The sequence below is a fragment of the Aquarana catesbeiana genome, linkage group LG01 (assembly GCF_042186555.1).
Source record: "Aquarana catesbeiana isolate 2022-GZ linkage group LG01, ASM4218655v1, whole genome shotgun sequence".
Lineage (NCBI taxonomy): Eukaryota > Metazoa > Chordata > Amphibia > Anura > Ranidae > Aquarana > Aquarana catesbeiana.
In genome coordinates, this window is record NC_133324.1 from 722,455,343 (window position 1) to 722,479,806 (window position 24,464).

General features: G+C 38.7%; 1 protein-coding gene across 6 annotated transcripts in view; it reads right to left on the bottom strand.

Annotated features, from left to right (window-relative positions):
• Nucleotides 1-1,041: 1,041 nt before the first annotated feature.
• Nucleotides 1,042-24,464, bottom strand: part of INPP4B (inositol polyphosphate-4-phosphatase type II B) — a 936,630-nt gene continuing 913,207 nt past the window's right edge. For 3 of the 6 annotated variants that reach the window (XM_073604278.1, XM_073604295.1, XM_073604268.1), the window contains one exon: nucleotides 2,400-6,204. In XM_073604278.1, coding sequence (XP_073460379.1) covers nucleotides 6,030-6,204 — 175 coding nt within the window. In that variant the 3' untranslated portion in view covers nucleotides 2,400-6,029. Of the gene's footprint in view, nucleotides 2,350-2,398; nucleotides 6,205-24,464 lie in introns of those variants that run through there. The other 3 variants (XM_073604287.1, XM_073604305.1, XM_073604314.1) reach the window with 3 other exon arrangements.

Here is a 24,464-nt window from a genome sequence, read left to right on the forward strand (position 1 = left end):
TGTCGGCACCGGGGAGCTGCAGTTCATTGAGGGAACCATGAATGCCAACATGTACTGTGATATATTGAAGCAGAGCATGATCCCCTCCCTTCAGAGACTGGGCTGCAGGGCAGTATTCCAACATGATAATGACCCCAAATACACCTCCAAGACAACCACTGCTTAGCTAAAGAAGCTCAGGGTAAAGGTAATGGACTGGCCAAGCATGTCTCTAGACCTAAATCCTATTGAGCATCTGTGGGGCATACTCAAACGGAAGGTGGAGGAGCGCAAGGTCTCTAACATCCACTAGCTTCATGATGTGGAAGAGGACTCCAGTGGCAACCTGTGAATCTCTGGTGAACTCCATGCCCAAGAGGGTTAAGTCAGTGCGGGAAAATAATGGTGGCTAACATCCACCAGCTCTGTGATGTCGTCATGGAGGAGTGGAAGAGGAATCCAGTGGCAACCTGTGAAGCTCTGGTGAACTCCATGCCCAAGTCAGTGCGGGAAAATAATGGTGGCCACATAAAATATTGATCTTTGGGCCCTATTTGGACATTTTCACTTAGGGGTGTACTCACTTTTGTTGCCAGCGGATTAGACATGAATGGCTGTGTGTTGAGTTATTTTGAGGGGACAGCAAATTTACACTGTTATACGAGCTGTACACTCACTACTTTACATTGTAGCAAAGTGTCATTTCTTCAGTGTTGTCACATGAAAAGATATAATAAAATATTTACAAAAATGTGAGGGGTGTACTCACTTTTGTGAAATACTGTATATATACATATATATATATATATATATATATATATATATATATATATATATATAGATACATATAGATATCTATCTAGATATCTATATATATATACACACACACACATACACACACAAGGAAACGGTAACTTGTATGTTAAATAAAGATGGCTGCATGTGTTCATTTCTTAATATTTGCTGTGCAAATTCACAATCAGGGCGACTATTTACTTAACTTTCTATATATACGGTATATGGCTTAATGGAAGATGATTATAACAAGGAAGAGGCAAAATATATAAAAAAAAATATTTATTTAAATAAAACATATATACATGGTGTACAATGAAAATGGTTACATATGAAATGAATTTGACCAAGGACACACACTCAAATGCTGGATAATACTTTAAAACATTTTAATGGAAGTCAATGAAACACACAAAAGGATTGGAAAAAGATGCATATGACTAAAAAAAAAAAAACATATGAAAATCCAGATTTTGAAAACTAATGGCTCCAACTCCAAGGACCAGCTGGAATTTGAAGCTATTTTCAACCAGCTGGCTATACTAATGACATCAAATGGTATATAAAAGTAATAAAACAAACCTTTGGAATCATAAAAACACCCACTGTTAGCAAAATACACATAAATACATACACTTCACAACCTATTCTTTTGCTCTGTAATAAAACAAGGCTTCCCTGCACAATAGGTTTTGTATGACGAAAAATAAAACTACATGGCCAATTTTACATGACACAATCTTGTTACTTCATCAAGTCTTCTTTTGGCTTATTATATCTGTTAGTTTGGCATTGTATTTGTGAGATTTCAGTTACATGAGTACTACTGTTGTTCAGAGTATGTAAACAAATGGGCATGTACACTTAATATAAACCAGGGTTTAAACTTAGAGAACAGCTGGTGCTTCTCACCATCATTTATACAAATAAATAATATGACATAATTACAATCAATTTGTGTATCATTTGGTCATATTCCCAAGAATTTTCACAAACTGGTCCATTCCAATGACATAAGAGCGCTTGTGTGATTGAAGTTCTTGAACAAGAACTGATTACATTGCGTGCTTAGAATGCATGTGGGCATCTTCGAGTAAATAAATGTTACCGCTACTAGAATAACACTGTCTTAAATATTACAGAAACACAACCTGATACCCATGGGTTTTGGCAATTAAACAAGGTTAACTGCTGGCATACCATTGTTTCCATATCATTGTGCTTCTGATTGGTGCTTATTACAATCTGCGGTCCTAATTCTGCCCTACAAATGTGGGTTGTGCAAATTGTGCTTTAAATATTTTCCTTAGTTCTTTTAGCGCATCAGTGTCTATAACCTGATCTAGTGCATGAGGAATTTCCCAGTTGACACTATTATATTGATTTATCCAGTCTGTGCTTTGTCTCGAACAATATGTGCCATTGTTAATGCTTAAATGCACTCAATTGTTAACTTTGCCGTATGTCCCTTCTGGAGGTCTGTAGTACTTTGGAAATGTCAGCAGTTGTATCATGTTGAAAGCATACTTTCTGCATTTGATATTCTTCAGCACATTCTCTATGCGGCATCCTTCTCTGGGAAGAGGAAAAAAAAAGCACAACTTCATGAGACAGGATGTACAGAAATAGCTTTTATTTATTAATTGCTGTGTTGCAGTCTTTAAGTAAAAATAACAAGAATTCAGCTATACATATTTTCTCAGTTTTTTTTCACAAGTGATGATACATCTTACATGTTAAAATCCAAAGGCCAGACACATATTACAAATGCCTTCAGAATTGCCACCTAAAATCCACACTACCTAGGTTACCTTTCTTACTGTGTGGGCTTATTTAATAAAATATAAAGGGAAATCATGTGCAGTAGCCCATAGCAACCCAACTGTGGTTTTCCCTAGCGTAAAGCAGAAAGAACAATTGGAGCTGATTTCTGATTGGTTGCTAGGGGCTGCTACATTTGGGGCGATAAAATAAACCATAATGCATACAAGTAACCAACTTCATACTAAGCTTTAATATGTGTGCTAAAATTAACACTGCCAATAGTTTGTTTTTACAGGTAACAATAACCTATTTTTTATTCAACAAGGGAAAAAAAAGATTAGTTCAACCATTTACAATCTACTGCAGACAACAAGAGGGACCCAATCCGAGAGAAAGGTACTACTGCTGTCAGCAAGTCAAAGATGCAATTTGCATTTGAATGCTGTAAAAAGTATGTAGTATGCTTCAGGGTTTGGGTATCCAAAGTAATGACCAGGATTGTCTTTTATGTTACCATAGACCTCAAATGGCACTCTCATCAGACTGATATCAAAGGGAAAAAGTTGGGTTGGGTATTCAACAATCTGTCTGAACATTCACATATAGACATCAGTATTTAACCCACCATGAATCTGCATGCACATATTGAAGATGACCAGTTAGTCCACTGATCTATTCAGCGTGAGATTCACTGATCCACATAGCACCATCCTCTATATGGTGCTATATATATGTCATCTATTATCATATTGTGGTTTAAAGTTAACATGAATAGTGTGTATTGCACCACATTGTAAAATGAGTCCCATGGGTTTTTCAATGTATTGTGACTTCTAAAAGTATCCTCACGCTAATACATTAATAAATATAATCCTATATACCAAACCTCTGTGACTCTCAAATATAAGGCATTTATTGAATCTGGCCATAAAGATTTATAGATAAAATTTAACCTCTATTTTATATCTGATCTTTCAATACTAATATGTAGAATTCATCTGAAGCTCTCTAACTAGGTTACTATTATTTTCTTAGAAAAAGTTATTTTACAAAGAGTAGTGCATATTGACATAAAGTACAAAAATTGTTTGCACTTTTCTAGATCAATGTTTTCAAGGGAAAGAGAAAGATGAATAGGATTTAGGAGATAAAAAAAAAAGTTCTAGCAAACTAAAACAGTGATACGAACATGTTAAACTGGTCACAAAACAGAACAGAGCTTTGTCAACAGGACTCCCAAGTCAATAAATACTCAATCCATTACACAGCTGTCATTAGTATGGCAGATGAGACATACTGGCAACATAAGTTTAAGCTAAAAGAACACGCTTAGCCCTTAAAATATCCTCAAAAGTATGTTGCCTAAACCACTGGAGGAAGCTGCTTTAGGTTTTGATATAATATTCATTAATCTGCAGCATACAGCATAATCAATCATTTTGAACCTGCGGTGTCTGAAATGTCTCCATGCTATATGTTTCTCCCTGTACTGCATAGTTCTGTTGTATCTTAACTGAAAACAGGTGAAAGTAAACCCATCACAACTATTTCTATTATGCGATTGTCAGAGTTCATAGCTCACTTGCGATTCAAATTCTGATTCTAAAGAATTACTATGCAAGTCCACCTTTTCCAACAAGGAGGTGTTGAACGGTCTACTTGCACTTGTTTTAAAGAGAAGCTGCTATAAAAATCATCAGCTGTATGCATAAACCCTTTTAAATAGCTTTTTTTGTGTGCAGAGCTCTACTTTGGTGTATGTTATGGCTAGTTGTGGTACTGTAATGAAGGACTAATAAGGAGGTCCCAATTCCTTATAAAACAAAAGCTGCCATCTCATCCTCATGTATTTAGCTAAACAGCTGACTACATCATTGTGCTGACATGACAGGAATAATTAAAAAAAGCTCTTATAAGCAACATATCTGCAACAGAGGAGTGGATTTTTACAGCAAAAAAACAATTAAAATAGTACAGTCCTCCGTATGGGCAAATAACACTGTTAATGATATAGACATTGTGCAACCTGATGGCTTTACTAGTCAATAATGAGAAGTAGTTAGCACAATTAACTTGTTTTTGGAATGCCAGTGATCTTACCTTAAATGTAATAGCATAGCGCCTTTCCGACATACTGTATATACGTTTTTATATTTGACTTCTAAGACTTTTATACATAGGGGGCTTTGTTTCATGGGCTCAACCTCTGTATATTACTTTGACAGCCCAAAGATTCTACAATGTTATTGTGATTTACAAGGCTCCAATGAGCTCAAGTTTTTTTTGTTCCAAAATACCTGATATAAAAGTGAACTGCTTTAATAAAAAAGAAACAAAAACAAATGTCAATGTGGAATTATGGTATAGCCAACAATATTGGTAATGGAGGTATGAGAGATCCTTGATAACAGCAAGTAATCCCACTACATGCCCCAATTTACAGATCCTGTAAATTGTGAACAATGTCCAACCTCACCAGTTGGAAAGCCAGTTGAGCTGGCTTTGGCTAATCCTGGAGTTGTGGCTATAATCCAGGCCACAATTGCACTGTATACAATCCTGCTTGGTGTTCCTAAATTACAGACAAATATTTAGTTATTTTATTAGTGGTTGGAAAGTCAGTGAATTAGGTTAATACAATTCCCCCAGTGAGTGGTTTGTGGCAAGATGATCGCAGTGTACATAGTATATGTTTTAAGCACTGGTCTTTATAGCTTATTTTGTAGATGTTCTTGTTAAAGTAACCATGTTGACAATATTAAATTGAAAAAAAAAAACGTATCTGCTAAGAAGAATATAAATACTTATCTCTCCTGTTGCCTGGCTGCCAAGGATCGACCCCCACAAAGTCTGCTGGGAAACTGACACTTTCAGGGGTGTCAATCTCCTTTTTCCTCTGCAGTGCACAGTAGTGTATGGAGGCCAGTGGGAGGAATCAGAGAGAACTACCGAGAACAGAGGACATCCACATTCCCTGGAAGTGTCCGTCTCTCAGCAGGTTTTAGGGGACTATTCCTCTGCAATGGAGAAACAGCACATGTGCAGCAGAAGGGAGAGTTATTTAAACTCATCTTTGCAGGTAACAACTTTCTTTTCAAACTAACATTGCAAACAGCGTTGCTTTAAGTAAACTCTTTGAACACAGCCCTGTTTTCTTCAATAAAAGAACATTGTGCCGTTGATCTGACAAGGATCATTATATTGACAAAGCTTTCAACTAAGTAGGCAAAGAAATGCAGATAAGTTCTATGATCAAACCGAGGCACCCAAATGTCATATATACTATCTTCCTTCCGTCTTTTGAAAAGATTTGATTACATTTTCCCAATATACTGCTATAACTCCATAAACACATACATAAAAAAATGCATGAAAAATGGATTATAGTTGAAAGGGCACATTATTGAGGTTAGAGTACAAAGAATCATAAATATATTTTACAAACTAAAGAACATTGTTCTTGTTAAAATGAACAGAAGATTAAGTGCATATTATTGATATTTGGCTAATAGCAATGCAAGACTGAGGATAAGCCACACAACCAACAAGTGTGAGCTGACAAGAAGCAGAGCAACAGGATAGAAGTGGCGGGAGGTTGGCTTGTTATCTGTTACACAGCCTTTTTCTGGATCATCCGACTCATTCAGAATTCCCTGGGCTTGTCCGCTGTTAGACAGGAGAAGTTAGGAACAAACAAAATAGTGTTACAGGAAAGTTAGTACATGGATTTCAAGCAAGCCAAGACAAAAACACAACATGCAAAGGGTAGAGAAGAAAAGCCATGTATTTGCTACAGGGAGCTTCCTATGCAACCTAACTCACAACAGAAACTAGAAGCCAGTCAAAAAGTAGAAAACATTTTTAATGAGGAAGGGAGGACACACATGAAGGTATCAATAGTTATTTCCCTAGATAGCAAAAAAAAACAAAAAAGTGCAAGCAACATGGTTACTTATTGTGCATCACATGTACTGCTATGAATTGAAGAAATAGCAGTCCTATGACTGCGTGAATAACTAATGGTTTGGTGAAATATTTTTCAATTATCAGAAGAGATGAATAGAGATATAATGAAAAAGCACTTAACTGCATTCCAGGCAGTCATAGTGGACCCCCCCCCCCCAATATGAACAGCAGTACATGTATGTTTTAGGCGATTGTGGATCATTTAAACGTCTGGTCATTCCATTACCCGTATGAATGCAAGTGTAATTTTAATGTGCTTGTATGTTGACTTCCTAAGATGCTCCCCTAACCCCCTCAACAACATGCTAGTTAACTTTTTAAATAAAGCTTTTCTGTTTTCATGACATACCTATTTTTCTGTACTTTCCTATACAATGCAGTGAGATTATAACTGGTAATAGAGGTCAGCAGGGAGCTGTATATAGCTTACTGAAAGCATCACAATGTCCTGTCTTAGTAGTCCTCTCAAGAACCGCCACCCCATATGCAAGCAGTGGGCTCTTGGGAGAAGGTATGCAGATATCAAAATGCTTTGAGGGATTGGTGTCTGACTGAATGAGTGGGCATTCCTTAGTCACTGCATTTACATGTAGACTGCTCTAGGTATTACTCACATGCGATGATGAACCTCCATGATTGGAAGAACTGAAATCCAATGAATTAAAAGGATAGGCCAGGGACAGTAAAGCAGAGAAGGAAAAGGCAAATTGATGCTGTATTTCCTCCAGCCAATAAATTAGGTGGGCTATCTAACTTGCTGAAGCTTCTGATGCACATTGTGAGAAGCACACATTGTGTAGAAAAATCTGAATAAGCACTTCCAGTACAGGAGAGAAGTCTGTACAGTTGTGCAAGACTGAAGGCAAGATTGGAGTTCAGTTTTAACTCCAGTAAAAAAAAATACCCTTGCAGTGGGCCTCTCTGCATGTTAAGGGTTTAATGCTCATTAGCTATAGGGGATAAAGAATAAGGTGTAATAGGTACTTTACTCCTCGCTCCTCCATTCTCGCTTTTTGACATAAGATACAGGGCTATTGGCCCTGCACTGTACCTTTACAATCACTTTAACCCTTGAAGTGGGGGTGGGGTGGTGCTGTAGGAGTAATTTTTTGTAATTTTACTTTAATTCATGCAGTGCATTTAGAGTCCAGGCAGTGAGTTTAAAAATCATATCTCCAATATTATTGGAAAAGTACCACCCAAAGAAAGGTATTAACTTCTCATAATGGGCACTGCCCTGAGTGTTATTTGTTTTCTAACTTTTTATTCTTTCATATAGTGCTTACATTGTTTTCAGAAATTCAGAGAACATTGTGAACCATTCACATCATTCTTGCTGGATCTTATAATCCCAGGTTGCTACAGCAAATGTAGAGTTAAAGAACAAACCTACACAAATGTACTTGTAGGTTAATTGTCCATAACCGTTTTGGGATTGAGGGAGGAAATTAAATTGAAATACTTTTTGAAACTAAGTGCAAATATAATGGTAACCAACTCCATGCAAGTGCTGTGATGGGAAACTAACCCAGGACCACTGTAGTGGAAAACCAATTGCTAACCATCAAGTATCTGCACCAGCCAATATTTGATGAATGTACACTGCTGGCTGAATTAATAAACTATTAGAAATAACAAAAAGTTTTGATCAAATTCAGTACCAAAAGGCTGAACAATAAAAAGAGCGGGAAGAGAAAAAAATCTCTTCAGATGATTACAAATACAGCTAATAATGCATTAAACAATGTGTATTTCTATGTTGATGTCAGGTCTTCCGAAACACAAAATATGCAAACCCTGAGCTAAAAAAATAAAATTATAAGGGGTTTACAATATATACTGAAAGTGTTTTGACTTAGATATTTTGTGTTAGCTAATCTTTTTCCATTTTGCTCTGACATTATTCATCAAGAAGACCTCTATTTTCCATGGTTTACCTGCAAAGAAACACACTACCAGGAAAGCAAAGAAATGCTGATATGGCAGATTTAGAGCAAGTGTAAATCATAATAAATGGATATCTTCACAGCTTCTGGTTCCTCTCCTAATCCAATTTGCATTTGATAAGGAAATTCTTCTGCTATAAGAGGTACTGAAAGCGGGTCTTCATTCATATCGCAATGTTATAAAAAAAAAAAATACGCTTTGAAAGTATTGTTTTCCAGTGTCACGGCATTCATTTTTAAATTTAGGCTTTAAACTATATGCAATATTTACGGTTTAAACGTTATATAACAAAGGATGGCCTTATATAAAAAATAACAACCAATAAGCTTTGCTCAACCTAACCATTAATTCATTGTTGTTTATGGTTGTTTTCAAAGCTATACCTTTGCTTTACAGGTCACTCACAATAAGGTGCTAAGGTCACCCAGGCAGCAAACACTAGCTAGCTAGCTGTGTTGGTGAACAAATCTTCTAAAGGTTTGCAAAACACATTTTTATTATATTCATAATTTTTCCTCATGGCAGTATGTTAATTTACAAAACATAACCTTTCCAATGCACAAACTTTTGATTTTTACAAGTAGGGGTACAGGGTAAAGTCCTGCTATTTTTAAGCTGGATAATAAGCTTTTCCCTTTTTAAAAGAACCTAGCATTATAATCATATTAACCTATTCCCGACCAGCCGCCGCTGTTATACTGAAGCGGCTCACTGGGTTGGGATAGCAGACACGTGCCCGCTGCACAGCGGGGGTGCCGATGCTCGTGGACGACGGTCGCGATGACCACCGGCCACGAGCGATCGTGAGCAGGAGACACAGAACAGGGACGTGTGTGTAAACACACACGTCCCTGTTCTGTTCTGAGAGGAGTGACAGATCGTGTGTTCCTATTAGCTAGGAACCACGATCCGTCACTTCCTCTAGTCAGTCCCCTCCCCCTTCAGTTAGAACCACCTCCCAGGGAACACAGTTAACCCCTTCCCTGCCAGTGACATTTTTTCAGTAATCAATGCATTTTTGTAGCATTGATCGCTGTATTAATGCCAATGGTCCCAAAAATGTGTCAAAATTGTCCGATGTGTCCGCCATAATGTCACAGTTATGACAAAAAACGCAGATCGCCGCCACTACTAATAAAAAAAAAAAAAAAATTTTATAAATCTATCCCCTATTTTGTAGACACTATAACCAATCAATATATGTTTATTGCGATTTTTTAACCAAAAATATGTAGGAGAATAAATATCGACCTAAACTGAGAAAATATTTGCTTTTTAAAAAAAAAAAAAAATTGGGATATTTATTATAGCAAAAAGTACAAAATATTGTTTTTTCTTCAAAATTGTCACTCTTTTTTTGTTTATAGCGCAAAAAATATAAACCGCAGAGGCAATCAAATACCACCAAAAGAAAGCTCTATTTGTGGGAAAAAAAGGACATTAATATTGTTTGGGTGCAATGTCGCATGACCGCGCAATTGTCAGTTAAAATGACGCAGTGGCGAATCGCAGAAAGTGCTCTGGTCAGGAAGGGGGTAAATTGTTCCGGGGCTGAAGTGGTTAAAAATTATCTGTAAATAATATCTCATTTTGAATTAGTATAATTATATACCTCTAGCCAGTCAATATACAGTAATTCTTGTGTTCCCCATAAAAATGCAATGCTGAATTGCTGTACTTACATGTTCATATAGATAATTAAAGCTTACTTACTTAAAGCAGCCCTCTCAGTCTTTATTCATTCTAACTCACATTCATACATAAACATACTAGGGCCAATTTAGATACAAATTATTTATCTTCTTTTTTTTTACAAGGTGGTTTTGGTGTTACCACAAGAAGCTAGTGACAGGGTCGTTTTTGAAAGGGGATTTTTTTTCTATCATCAAATGCCCTTTTTGCATTGGTGTCAGTACCAATATAAAATACATTTTCAATGATGTTAGAGTCCTACTAAAACCAATGAAAGAGGGGGCATTTGTATATCACAGTCTCACTATGGGACTCTGGAACAAAGCCCCTTCTTGTATTGGTTCTGGGAATGATTGATAAATTCTTTATTGGCATCAGTGTGTTACTTACCTCCTATAAGTCAGTTCTGTCCTAAACTCCAGGCAGTGCTAAGGACTGTTTTATTGGCAGCAGGGGAGGATTGGAAAATGTTAGCCTGGGGGGCCAAACACAATCAATTGGCTCCTTCACACATATGGACCAACATGGAGGACTTATGGATGTGAAAACATGCCAAAGCAATTTGTAAAGTGCGAAGAATTACATTTACTAGGGAATGGGAAATTTACAGTCCAGCATACATAATGTGACATTGTAAAATATGTGTGTAGCACCCTTCTAGGTAGGTGCTAGAAGAGAGTATAGTTTTTGGTATTTCTGCTTACCAGGAAGATGGTCAGGTAAAAATTAGAGTGACACAGAGGAAGGGAAACTATGGGCATCAGTCAGATGGACTCAGCACCTCTTCCTCCCAACTTGTGGGTCTGACTAGGATAGGCAAGAGTCAGTACCCTGGTAATTGAGTGGGACTGATTCTATTGCTAGTCATATGGTTCTCAAATGTGAAATGTGTCCAGTTAGTCAGACTAGGATGTTGTTCTGTTTTATCCATCCAAGAAATATTACAGGACGACAAGTCAAGAGTTGCCCTTAGGGAGCTGGATACATCTGCAATCTCTATGTGACGATTAGCAATAGGGATTGGTAAAGTGAGAAAGTCGCCTCTGAGGAGAGGACAGTCTGACTGTAAATATATAGGGTGAGTGATGCTATATACTTGTGTTTATTTTCTTTGCAAGCCTGCAAGAAATCTTCATGCCTCAGTGGAGGTTGTCCTCAGTCCATTTGTATATATAATAATATTTTGTACATATGTAAAAATATTATGTGTAGCATAGTTAGTTAGGGGTGTTCAGCCATTTCCCCGTCGCGTCGATCAGTTTGTTTGGTGGGGGGTGCACTAACATTGTGCACCTGGCAAAAATGGTCTTTAAAAATAATGTAAATATTTGTACAGCAGATGTCTATATTTTTCTACGTAATTTATTGTGCTAACTGGCCACATATGGGGTATGCCCCATGGCCCTGTACATATGTAATTTCCCTTCCCCCCCCCCCCTTTCCAAGTTTGTGGGATACTCTGTGTATATTTTTGTAAAGGTATTTTTGTAGGGGTGGATGCCCGAAGCCAATGAAGACATGGCTTGTTTTGGTGGGGGGTGGATGTAGCACCCTCCTAGGTAGGTGCTAGAATAGAGTATAGTTTTTGGTCTTTCTGCCTACCGGGGACCAGGATCTATTGGTTAGGTCTACGCATTGTGCTTAAGTGCAGCTCAGCTTGTTTGACTGTCCCTCACTGGTCCAATAGGGAGGCATATTGGACAGTGGGAGGGGACCTGACAAGTGAGTGCATAGGCTCTGTTACAGTCCTGGCCATTGGCAGAGGAAAAGTGCTGCATTGCATGCTGGGATACTGTATTTAAAGCCCGGGCACATGTGCTCAGGGTTAATTGAGGAGGGGGAATAGAGACCAGGAGGGAGGGGATGGCTGCCCTCTCCTCTGCGGAGGTGGCCGTGTGGCCCTGGATTGTCGACCCAGGGGCCTAGAGAGAGAGAGAAGCTGAACCCAGAGGTCCTGCAGAGCTGACTGGAAGGGAGACACCAGGAAGGATCTGATTCTGCCTACTGTGAGTACAGATCTGTGTCTTTGGGGCCTGTCAAGTGAGGGGTACCCCCTTCAGCTTAAGAGTCAGTGGATGGGTGTCAGTAAAGGGGATGCCAGAGAGTGTCCTGAAGATAATGTAGTGCATCAGGTCTGCTGCTAGTGAGAGCAAGAAGACTTAATTCTTCCATACATGTGGCTGTATGGTTAAAGCGTTGTGACTGCTTCTACTAATAATCTGGTGAGGATGGAGTATTCCACTAATCCCTTCTCCTATCCACGTCCCAAAATAAATACCCTGGACTGGTCATTAAGTAGCGAGCAACCGGGAGAAGGGTGGGACAAGCAGGAACCCCTAGCAACCATGTGGGAACCCTTAGCATCCATCTGCTGGTAACCAGAGAGAAGACTAAGAAGTCAACACTCAGCAAGTTCTATGGGGACAGTGCTGTATGTGTATAGGCCACATACACTGTGAAACAATTCCCAATGGAAGAGGGAGGGAGGAGGGGGTTGGTCCCCGTCTGAAGCTTGTTCATTGCATCTTCACAGAGGAATCGGAGCTATTAAGCAGTAGGAAGAGGACAGAGCATCGCTGGTCAGAAGATTTCTACAGAATCCAGCTGCCTACACAACATGGGATAGACTTCACTACTGGTAAGCTACGTCACAAAAATTATAGAAAAGATTGTTTTGGCTAAACTTAAGCTTTAAAGAGTCATCCCTACCCAAAATAGTAGCTTACTCACCAGTAAATACAAACCCCTTTTCTTCTATTTTTAATTACCCCACAAGTCTGTTTCATAAAACATATATTTTTCTTGTAAGGCCTAATGCACACTCCTTTCCTCCTGGCAGCAGTGTTTTGGCAGAAAAAACCCCTTGCTCTTGTAAAGTCGTGTAACACATTTAGGCTCATCAAGCGCTTGGATGTTAATTCATTACAATGGCCATAGTAATAATGTATTCTGGCCATTGAAATGAAATAACACTCAAGCATGAGAGATGAAGCTCTGATGACTTCCATCATCCAATCATGGGTATTCTTTGCAATGTGAATTTTTGCCATATTCACTAAGCCAAGAGAAAAAATGTTTTTTGCAAAATGAACAGCCTATTTGCTTTTATCAAATAAACCCTACTGCGAGCATGTTTACCTGGAGATAGCCCCATCCTCCTTAGAGGCACACTAACACACCAGATCACTAGGCACATTCAAGGCAGCTAATAACCCCTCAGTGTCTACTTCAAATCCAACAAAGCAAAATTGTCACCTGTTTAGATAAATCTATAACTAGCAAAAAAAGAAAAACTTGAACATGGATAGGTGAAGTAAACAATACAAAAAAATCCCAGAACACTCTCCAAATAGTCAGCACAAAACATCTAATAAAACTGCTTCCAACATTTAAGATGATGTGGAAGAAAAAAAAGTTTTACACTTGGTAGGGAAACAGTTGGCATAACAGCACCATAGGTGTGAGCAGCCTATTGCATTAGGGTGTGCTCCCTAAAGCTCAAACACACGTGCCTTTCTCTGCAGCCTCAGCTGCATAGAGCAGTGAATGAATGGGAAGTGCTCTGTGCTGAGTGGCATCCTGTTCATGTACAAACTGAAGCATAGTAAACACATTTTACTATGCTTCAGTTATGAATGGACACAATGAGCAAGTGTGATCACTGTGTTCATTTAGAAAATTATGTATTTACTAGACCCCCCCCCGCCGATCTCCATACTAAAACATTCCACGGAGCAACCTGGGGGTGGGGGGGGGTGGGTAGGGAGACAAGGGAAACCAGCAGCACTGCAGGGCAGGGGAGGCAACAAGGGGAAGGAGCCTGGGAAGTAGGGGGAATCAGCAACGCACATAGTGATTAGAGTGTGCCTAAGCACACATGGCACACCCCCTGTGCACGCCTATGAACAGCACACATCCTAAATAATTCCAGCAACATGTAATACATATATTATTTTGGTATTTTTCTGTGAATAATTACATTTAGTGATGTTTGGTCTGTATCTATGGTTTATTTCCTATACTCAGTTTGTTTTAATTTAAATGTTCTTCTTAGACAGAAATCCTTTTGTTGTTTGTAGTTATTCCAATAAAATGAAACATATCTAGTAGTATATTGCTCTCATAAATCATCTCAGTCAGATCTACACAGTGTTAACAGGACTATAGAGACCAAAATGAAAAATGATAAGAGCTGTCAACATGACTATAGTAAACACATTTTAAACTGTAATTCTTCCTTTGTGTGAGTTTTCTGGACTAAATGCATTATAATACACTACAAGTTTCACCAATATAAATGTTTGCTTCATTTTTGTTCTATTTTTTCTATCTCTAAAAGATATCCCTGTCTGTCCTGTTTTTCAGATAGTGAAAGCTTTATTTCCATTCGCGAGGCTATCCTATTTGTTTTGTTTAATTTTATTAATCGAAGACAAGCTATTTTTTCTTTGTGGTTAGTAAACTATGTGGCCATACTCCTGTGCCTCTTTTTTCTTTCTTTATCATGATAAGAAATATGTTGTGCTGTTCCTTTAAATCATCCACATTATTGTCAAATATTTCAAATCACCATGAATAACTGAAAATGAAAAAAATAATAAATATACAAAAATAATAAATATACAAAAATAATAAATATATAAAAACCACAAATAGCTTGTAAATACTACTGAGCGTGTGTCAGGGGACTTAGCAAGCATTAACCACAAAAAGCCAGGTGTAGCATGACAGCGTGCTATGGTGTAAATTTGGGTGTGGCCATAATATCTGAGTTTTACGTGTGTGGTTTGATATACTACAAGTTAAAGACTTGCAAAGGATTGAATGATATGGTGTTCTGAACAACAGCGATCTCTTGGTTTCACACTCACAAAGATGATGTCATAGAGGTAAATGTTGTAATATACAGGTAAGTGTGGCAATATGTGGGCAACACAATTATAGTGCACTGGCAACTGTGACAAAATGTAGGTGAACTGCTGGCAATTGTAATAATACTTGTCCAGCAGACTTTCAATATATGGGTAACAAATGAGCCATTATTACTGTATCCCCCAAGTAGCATTATTAATTTATTTCACTTTCAATGTTGCAATATAATATCCATAAGTCAGCACTACAGTATTTTATCCCGGAACCGTGTTCTTTAAAGTGACACCTGCATTTCCTGTAAAGCCTGTTGCACCCTACCTCTAAAATAGGTTCAGCTTCACTTCAAGGCAAGGAGGCCTAGGATGTAAGGATCTCCATACAGACACAGGGTTTAATCTGAAAACTTACATGGGTATTTGCTGACACCACTTCAGTACTATTACTTTAGGGACTTTTTAGGTGAGAATAGGTTCATTTAAAAATCAAATCTGGGGACTTCTAACAAGGTAGCATGACCTGTGACACAAGAAGAAAGCTTAGGGCATTGTTGCAAATTACAGAACTGGATCCAAATAAAATAATCCATCAGATTGTCTGATATGAGAAACAGAACTACTTCTTATAAATAAGCCCCAGCACACTCAAGTACAATATTCTAAGGGAGAAATATATTGAGTAATAACTATCTGAACAAACTTGGAAATAATGGAAAAAAGCAAATGCATTCTATCTAGGTAGACACAGCTGTGCCTCCAGCTTGGAAACCAGGTCCTCTGAGGTTTAAAAGTGGTTTTAGAAATAAAGGGGAAAAAAAAATCAAGATTTTGGACCACTTTTCTGTTTGGCAGCCAAATCATGGTGTGATGTGTAAGTACATCAGCATGCTGCAAGCAATGCTTGTCCCCACTGTTCTCTGTTCAGGAGGAGAAAGTGCTGATACAGTTTTCTCTGTAATTCATGGCATTTCTTTATAATTATATTGATCTGCATGCCTGCTGAGGATCACAGGACAGATCATTATTTCCCCTACAAGACCTAACAAATTATTTTTTTTTTTGTATATGTGCTTGACTACAGCATTTCGTGACTTGCAAGAGCAAATAACTTAAGCATTCAAATGAAACTGAAAACTTAAATCCCTCTAATTGTCAAGATACACAAGGAACATTTATTTAAAGGTTGCTGGAAGACAGGTTTTTTTATGAAGAGTCATTAGGCAGTGTTATAACTTTCTTGTATGTCAATAAAGAACTTGGTGTTCTGAAGAAAAGTTAGCTAATTTGCGGGAAAAAAATAGAAACAAAAATATAAATGAAACCTGTGAAAATTGCAAGAGCGTATGTTGAAGACAGAATAAAGTGAATGTACAAAACAGAATGACCTTGAAGAACATTCTAGGCAATTTTTCAGTAGCCTTATCTCTTATGCCCCTTACACACAATTGGACTTTACAACAAAATCGTGGAATTTTGTTCAAAGGTTGTTGGCTCCAAAACAAATGTTGGCCAACAATTACGAACGCGGGAATGTGGTGACGTGCAACACGTAGGACTAGACAAGAAAAAGGAAGTTCAATAGCCAGTGCAGCTCCTTCTGCTTGATTCCGAGCTTGCGTGAACTTTTGTGCGTCGGACTTGTGTACACACGATTGGAAATCCTGACAACAATGTTGAGAGCCTGCTAGCCAACATTTGTTGGCGGAAAGTCCAGAAACAAATGTTCGATGGAGCATACACACGGTCGGACTTTCAGCCAACAAGCTCACATCCAACATTTGTTGTCGGAAAATCCAGTGGTGTGTGCGGGACATTACATTGTTTGTAGTGCATTTGTTTTTATACAGCACCTTGCAAGATAAACATGGCTGTCAGCAACCTTAGACATGGTTTTTTAGCAGATGTTTAGTACATGTATGCATAGTATATCCACCATAAATATGAAACGACATAAAGGTTGCTTAACCTACTCAATACATTATTTCACAGCACTGTTAACACTGTGCTTTATTTTTCATACTTTGTATGGGTTCAGTGTGAATTGCTGTCTCCTGTCATAATTAACTTTAGCTCTAGAGCTGATGACGTTTTGGGAATAGTTTTCTAACATTTTCCTGTCTATGAAAGAAACGTGTAATAAGTTTCTGAGCTGCCCACCTAAACAGAAAAAAAGTAAATATGCTACACATAGTGATTAAATGAGGCATGTAACAAAATTTGAAAAATTGTAGCTTTGCAATTTCACATTTTGTTATATGCAAGAACTTTGCTATTTCCACTTACCTACAACTTCCTATTTCTAAGGCTCTAAACTCCAAGAAGGACCATGGTCTTCAGCAGTTGGCTCCTTCTACTGCTATATAGATATATGTATTTGCGTTTTAAAACATGTTTATTGATTTGTCTCACAGAGCCTACCCAAAATTGCTCTGAGAGCCAGGTTATATTGAATACTTCCCATTCTTAATTTTTGCATCACATTCTTACCTTACCTTACCTCTTATCTTACCTATTCCCATTCCCTATTCCCTAATACTTCCCATTCTTAATTTTTGCATCACATTCTTACCTTACCTTACCTTACCTCTTATCTTACCTATTCTTAAACATTCAAAATAATGTGCAAATAATATGATATCAGCTAGTGTTATGCTAGTAAGATTTTTCAATGGCATATAACTTCTTAAGAACATGCTTATTTAGTGATCAAATATAATATATAAAAAAAAAAATCCTACTGAAATTTTTGTAGACCACTTTTCTGTGCATACAATAAATTATGTGCCAATCCAATCATTCACCACTTGCAACAAACTGTTCAAAACTTTAGTACTTATTCTCCTTCTGAGTGCCACCCCACACTTCCCCCTGTGAAAAAAACACTCACCAGAGTTTGCGACCCCTAAATTTAATAAGAAGGTCTCAATGCGCTTCTTCTGCTATTCCAACTCCAGGTGATCTCCTTACTGTGTAATACTGTTTATTTCATTAAAAGCAAACAATTAAATTGTGCACTTACAATAAGGGGTACCGATTTCATAGGCACCTTTAAAAATCGCCTCTAATGCCGCGTACACACGGGCGGACTTTCGACCGGACTAGTCCGACAGACTTTCGACAGACTTTTGAATGAACGGACTTTTGAACGAACGGACTTGCCTACACACGATTACACCAAGGTCCGACGGATTTGTACATGATGACGTACGACCGAACTAAAATAAGGAAGTTGATAGCCGGTAGCCAGTAGCTGCCCTAGCGTGGGTTTTTGTCCGTCGGACTAGTATACAGATGAGCGGATTTTTCGACCGGACTCGAGTCAAAGATTTGAAACATGTTTTACATGCTCAGTTAAGGGTCTTGGATGGATTGAATAAGGGGACCCACGCCGTTTTATTCTTTTACTTTTTTTTAATGGCGGCTCTTCTTTTGTTTGCATTTTTGCTTTCAGCAGGAAGTCCTGCTGACAGCAGATGAGTCAGGTTGTTGGAACGTCGGCGGGTGTCAGTTCCTTAACAACCAGCAACTTTGAACTCTGAACATGTTTCAAATCTAAAGTCCGTCAGATTTTTGACCGAAAAAGTCCTCTGCAGGTCCGATGGAGCCCATACACGGTCGGATTGTCCGCCGGATTCGGTCCGTCGGACCAGTCCGGCCGAAAAGTCCACCCGTGTGTACGCGGCATTAGAGTGTTTTTTCACAGGGGAAAGTGTGGAGTGAGAAGGAGAATAAGCATTAAAGTTTTTGACACTTTGTTGCAAGTGGTGATACTGGTTTGGTACAGGGTTCATTGTATGCACAGATGAGTGGTCTTCATGAATTTCAGTTGGACCTTATATATACTAAATTTGGTCACTTAGTAGGTACTGCTAAATGTGACAGTTCAGCTCAGAGTTGCTGGTTGTTAAGGAACCGACACCCGCCGGCGTTCCAACAACCTGACTCATCCGCTGTCAGCAGGACTTCCCGCTAAAAGCAAAATGCAAACAAAAGAAGAGCTGGCATTAAATAAAAAAAGTAAAAGAAAAAAACGGCGTGGGTCCCCTTATTCAATCCATCCAAGACCCTTAACTGAGCATGTAGCCTGGCAGGCCAGGAAGGGGGGGAATGAGCAAGCAACCCCCTCCTGAATCATACCAGGCCACAAGCCCTGAACATGAATGGGGTGCTTTGGGGGCTCCCCCAGAGCACCTTGTCCCCATGTTGACGATCGTCGACCGATGCATGCTGGGTCGATGACATCACAGTGGGGCGGGGTCACCCAGCGAAGTCACCAGGTGCCCCCTAATTTATTTTTAGTTTATTGAGCGGCAGGTGGGAAGTGAAGCTATCGTTCGGCGGGAGCCAAGCATCGGACCCTTTTTTTTTTTTGCGGGTTGGCAGCCAGCATTTATCATGTTTGATGCTTCCTGAAACAAGGGTCTGGTAAATATTTAGAGAGGGGACCTTATGCCAGGTTCTTTTTTCTTTTGGCGTGAGGTTCCCCCCAAATCCATACCAGACCAGAAGGGCGTTTGGCCCGAGGGGCGCTTTTAAAAAAAATGTTTTTAATGCTGGCTCTTCTTTTGTTTATACTCTGCTGTCAGCGGGTAATCCCGCTGACAGCAGATAAGATATGGTGGTTAGCACGCCGGCGGGTGGTGGCTCCTTAACAACCATCTATTCACTGGTTGTTAACCTCCCTGGCGGTATGATTATTTCTGATTTTAGGTGCTGAAAGCAGTACAATTATTTTGCATGGAAATTTGGCGTTTTATATTGTAGGTCTGTAAATCTTAACAATAACACACTTAAATCTGTCCAAACCAGAGTCTAGTAGATATCCCGGGTATGATAAAGTTTGAAACACAAAAACATAAATTATAATATAATAAATAAAAATAAATAATTAAAAAAATTTTTTAAAAATAGTAATAAAATAAATTTCCCCACAATTCACTATCGCTCAATTCTGCAAGTGTTCTAATTTACTATCGCTGTTTTCTAGCTGGTCTAAAGCCACTTTTGACGTAAAGGGACACTTTTTGATTGCTATGGACAATCTCCAGTTTCCAGGCAGAAAGAACAGTGTATATCATGTAAAACTGCATGCAGGGCATGGGCCAGAGCACTGGGGACAAAAGGGATGTGAAATCATTTCATACAGTACTGTAATCTGTAAGATTACAGTACTGTATGTGTTATGATTTTGACAGTTTTTTGAATTTGCCGCCAGGCTCCGCCCCCGTGCGTCGCGCCGCTCGCAGGGAACGGAGCCTGGCACGGAGAGGCTTCGGAGGAGGACGGAGCCCTCGGACACTGCGGGGGACATCGCAGGATCCCGGGGACAAGGTAAGTAACGCCGCCCCAGGATCCTGCAATGCGATCCCGAGTGTGGCTCGGGGTTACCGCTAATGGTACTGAATTTTAACCCCGAGTCACACTCGGGAAAACCGCCAGGGAGGCTATGGACTCTGCAGGTGCCGCCTTCATAATCAGCTAGTTTGTTAAATACCGCATAGCTAGACCAACCCTTATTTAACAAATGTTTTTCTTCACTTTTTTTTTTTTTATGAATAGATTAGTTTAATGTGGTATTCACAAAGCGTTTCCTTTTTGTGGTAAATACTGTATAAAACTGTATTAAATTGACCTTTTTCATATTGCATGAGACTTCATGTTAAATGTGTCATGTGACCCAAATATCTCATGCAATATCATTTTGTGAATCGACCCCTTTATAATGATGTTAAAAGAGCGTTGTAAACTTCCGTGAACTAAAAGCGCTTGCTAAATCAAGTGATGACAAAAAACTCATACAATGTGCAATCACAATGTGCAAATGATTATAGTGAAACAACAAAAATTGTCGTGTATACAACCATCCATAAGTACGTAGTGATTATATTAGACTTCTTTAGCCAAGAACAAAAGTGCTTGTTCTCTGTTGCAATCCCATAAGATAGTGATAATAGTAAGAAATGCTCCCAAAACGTTAAGTTAGCACACACGGTGCAGTGTATTGGGCTTTAGGTGGAATGCACACTTACACACCTGGGCCTTCCAAGCCTTTCTATGGTTGATCGGATACTAACAAATGTTTTACAGGAAGGGTTTGCATCAATCCTGTTTGGAAATTGTACCTGTTTTTTAAACTTTTAAAAATAAAGAGCAAATACTTTTTTACGCTATGCGGAGCCCATTTTCATTCTGATTCTTACTAGGTTAACCCTTGGATTACAGATCGCAGGAAGGAGACTATGATACATAGCTGGTTCGTGGATTCTCTGGTCATTGAGACCGCTAAGCTCATTTGACCTCACTTATCGTACGATATTAAGGGTAAATAACATTTGGTGAGTAGGGATCTTCACCTTACTTTTGAGTCGCTTTGGGAGCACTTTTTACTAATTCACTACTTTGTGGGATTACAACAGAGAACAAGCACTTTTCTTCTTGGCTAAAGAAGTCTAATATAATCACTACGAACTTATAAATTGTTGTATACACATGACAATTTTTGTTGTTTCACAATAATCATTTGCACCTTGTGATTGCACATATTATGTGAATTTTCGTCATCACTTGATTTAGCAAGCGCTGTTTGTTCACAGAAGTTTTGATTTTTGTGACACCACCATCCATTATCAATCACATGTTTTGAAACAGCTGCTGCACTTAACACTTTAGGATATTGTTATATAAGGTTTATTACTCTAGGAGCGAGTGTTTACCCATTACATAAAATGAGTAGAATCTATTTACCTTAAAGCATGTTTCATATCCCTGAACTGAAGTATTGCAATGGCCTATTTGGTTTAAACAATTTTTTTTTTAAAGTTGGGGTTGGAAATGGTTGTATATACTGGTTGCAATAATTCCTCTCCTCTCCAAAATAAGTTTATTTCAGTCTGTCAGCACACAGGGAAGGAAATACTGTACTGAAGTCTCTTGTGTATTGAGCTACTTGGCTAAGAACACTTGAAACATGCTATCATGTTTTACCCCTAAAGGGGCTAAACTCAGAACATCTGGCTTCAAACATTCTGTTACCATTAAGAACAGAGTCCCATGAAAAGTTTAGGATTCTGAGGAATCAAAATGATGTCATTTTTGTAATTACTGTGAAAAGCTGTTTTGGCCAGTCATTGGGTAAATAACAAATTATATCAACTGAGACTTTAAATACATGATGCAACAGAGGTAAAATTTCTGCATAATAATGGTATAGGACACGAACAATTGCAATAACTGTAAAGTTATTAAGCCTGGGAATTTGTTAGAACATAATTTATGTTATTGGCAGCACTTGTGGGTAGCATTGCACAGGCTACAGAGAAAGTCTGTGTCTATATCTTAAGAAGCCTGTGTTCCTTCTTGCAGCACAGAAATATTTTATGCCACATAGTCAGGTTTAAAGCTGAGCTCCAGCCTCCCTCTTCTACTGAATCATAATTCCTAGTTGGCTTTGTAACACTCAATTTCAGTGGCAGCTGCTCCTCTTCAAGTCTGCATGGTGCCCAGTTTCATCCCAACTGCTTCCCAGTGGGCTTGGTTGTCCAATACAAGGGCATGTCCCAATCATGTCAATAGCATTATTATTGACTTAATTGGGATTGACTTAATTGGGACATTTCACTTTCTCCCTTAGCCAGTGCTAGGAAAAGGGTACTCAGCAGGTCACGTACGACTATTTAAAGGTACTACATTTCCATGAGGAATGCTTGAGACTTGCGAAATGGCAGTTGGGACCCAGTACAGGTGGTTCCAATCCTTACTAGTGATTTTCTATTTTGGGAGCGTCACATATCTAGAATACTTGTAAATGTCCATAGAATCTTTACTAAATTAGGAAACATGACAATCATAAGCTTAAGTATCTATTAGAAAGGTTTCATCAAAGTATGCAAAATTTAAAATATATGGGAGAGCAGGCAGAGAGAGAAGGAAAGATCAGTTTGATTACATTAAGGCACATTACTGGCTGCTTGAGAAATAACTAAAACCAAAAACTGTGGGTAACACAAAAAAAAAGCTGTAGTGTTACAAACCCTCTGATAGCCCTTGAATTGAAGTTAAACATAATGATAAATGAGGATACATACCATAAAACTGTAGGCTAAATTCTCTTCCTGGGTTGCAGTTTTGGCCCAAACTAAAAAAAGCACCAATGCATAGCAGGGCACAACATCACTGAACAGTGATATAGCCACCACCTCTGGGACTTAATGTCCCAGCATCCACTGGTGCTGTGCTGATCTCAACTTATGGTTGCACTGCAGTCCTACACATAATAAAGATGGTCCTGAGACATGTCTTGTGGATGGAGGGAGAGTAGGGTAAAGATCAGTCATCATTTTAGAAATATGAAAGAGCAGATGGATACCGCACTACACTGTAGGTTTTTATTTTGCACTATACACCATTATAAAAAACACACACAAATTCTGCACTGCAGTAGGTGGGTCTTAACTGAAGTGAGTTGTGCCCGGAGTCTGGCTTTAAATGGCTCTGTGAAAACCCTGGCTTTCATTATTCACACTGATTTTAAAGCTATTGTCTGAGAATATGTCAGCATATTTAAAGTTGTTAACAAGTGAATGGGCCTCACCTGAATGAGCCCTAACTTTTCACCCTAAACTGTTGTTTGGATACTATAGATTACTGCACACAATTTCTCCTTGTAAGATGTTACAGAACAAATAAATCTGTTTACTGTGGTATTCCCACGGTCCCTCCAAATTATACTGTAGATGTATGAGAACAGGATACAGTGAATGTCAAGGGACCACTGATTAGCTTTTAGGATGGAATAAAGTTTCAGGCTGGGTTCACACATATGCAAATTGGATGCAGGTTTCTTCGCATCCAATTCGCATGACAGGCGAGTGTGACCGACTCTCATTGGAGACGGTTCACACAGGTCTGGGGCAGCCACGGTCTGCATTTAAAAAGGGTCCTGTGCGTCTTTGGGTCCAACTGGGGTGTGAATTCAGGCAAAAAATTCAGACCTGATTCGCACTTGAATCGGTGAACAGGGAAGCACCGGACCCCAGGCACGAACTCGCGGTCGCATATGCGTAAACCCGTCCTCAAGGTCTATTCCTATTGATGCATAAAGCTGCTTGCTACTGTAGGCGATTCATTAAAGAACAACTAAATGCAATTTTTTTCTTTACATTTGGATAGAATGTTGAGGGGTTAGAATTCGTTAGGGAGATTCACTCTCTATAATTATCCTCATCTCCAATCTGATCAGAATAATGTGAAATGAAAGTGAGGGCAAATCCCAATAATGAGTGGCAACCAGAGGAGGAATAGAAAGGAAATCTTCCATTGGGGACACTTGTTCCCGTGACAACTAAGAGAGAGTTTCTCTCACATTCTAATGATATCCTCTTACTTCCTGTTGAGTCTACAGGATGGGAAGTGAAAGGAAATCTCCCTAATTCTACAGCATTCTTTAAGACTTAA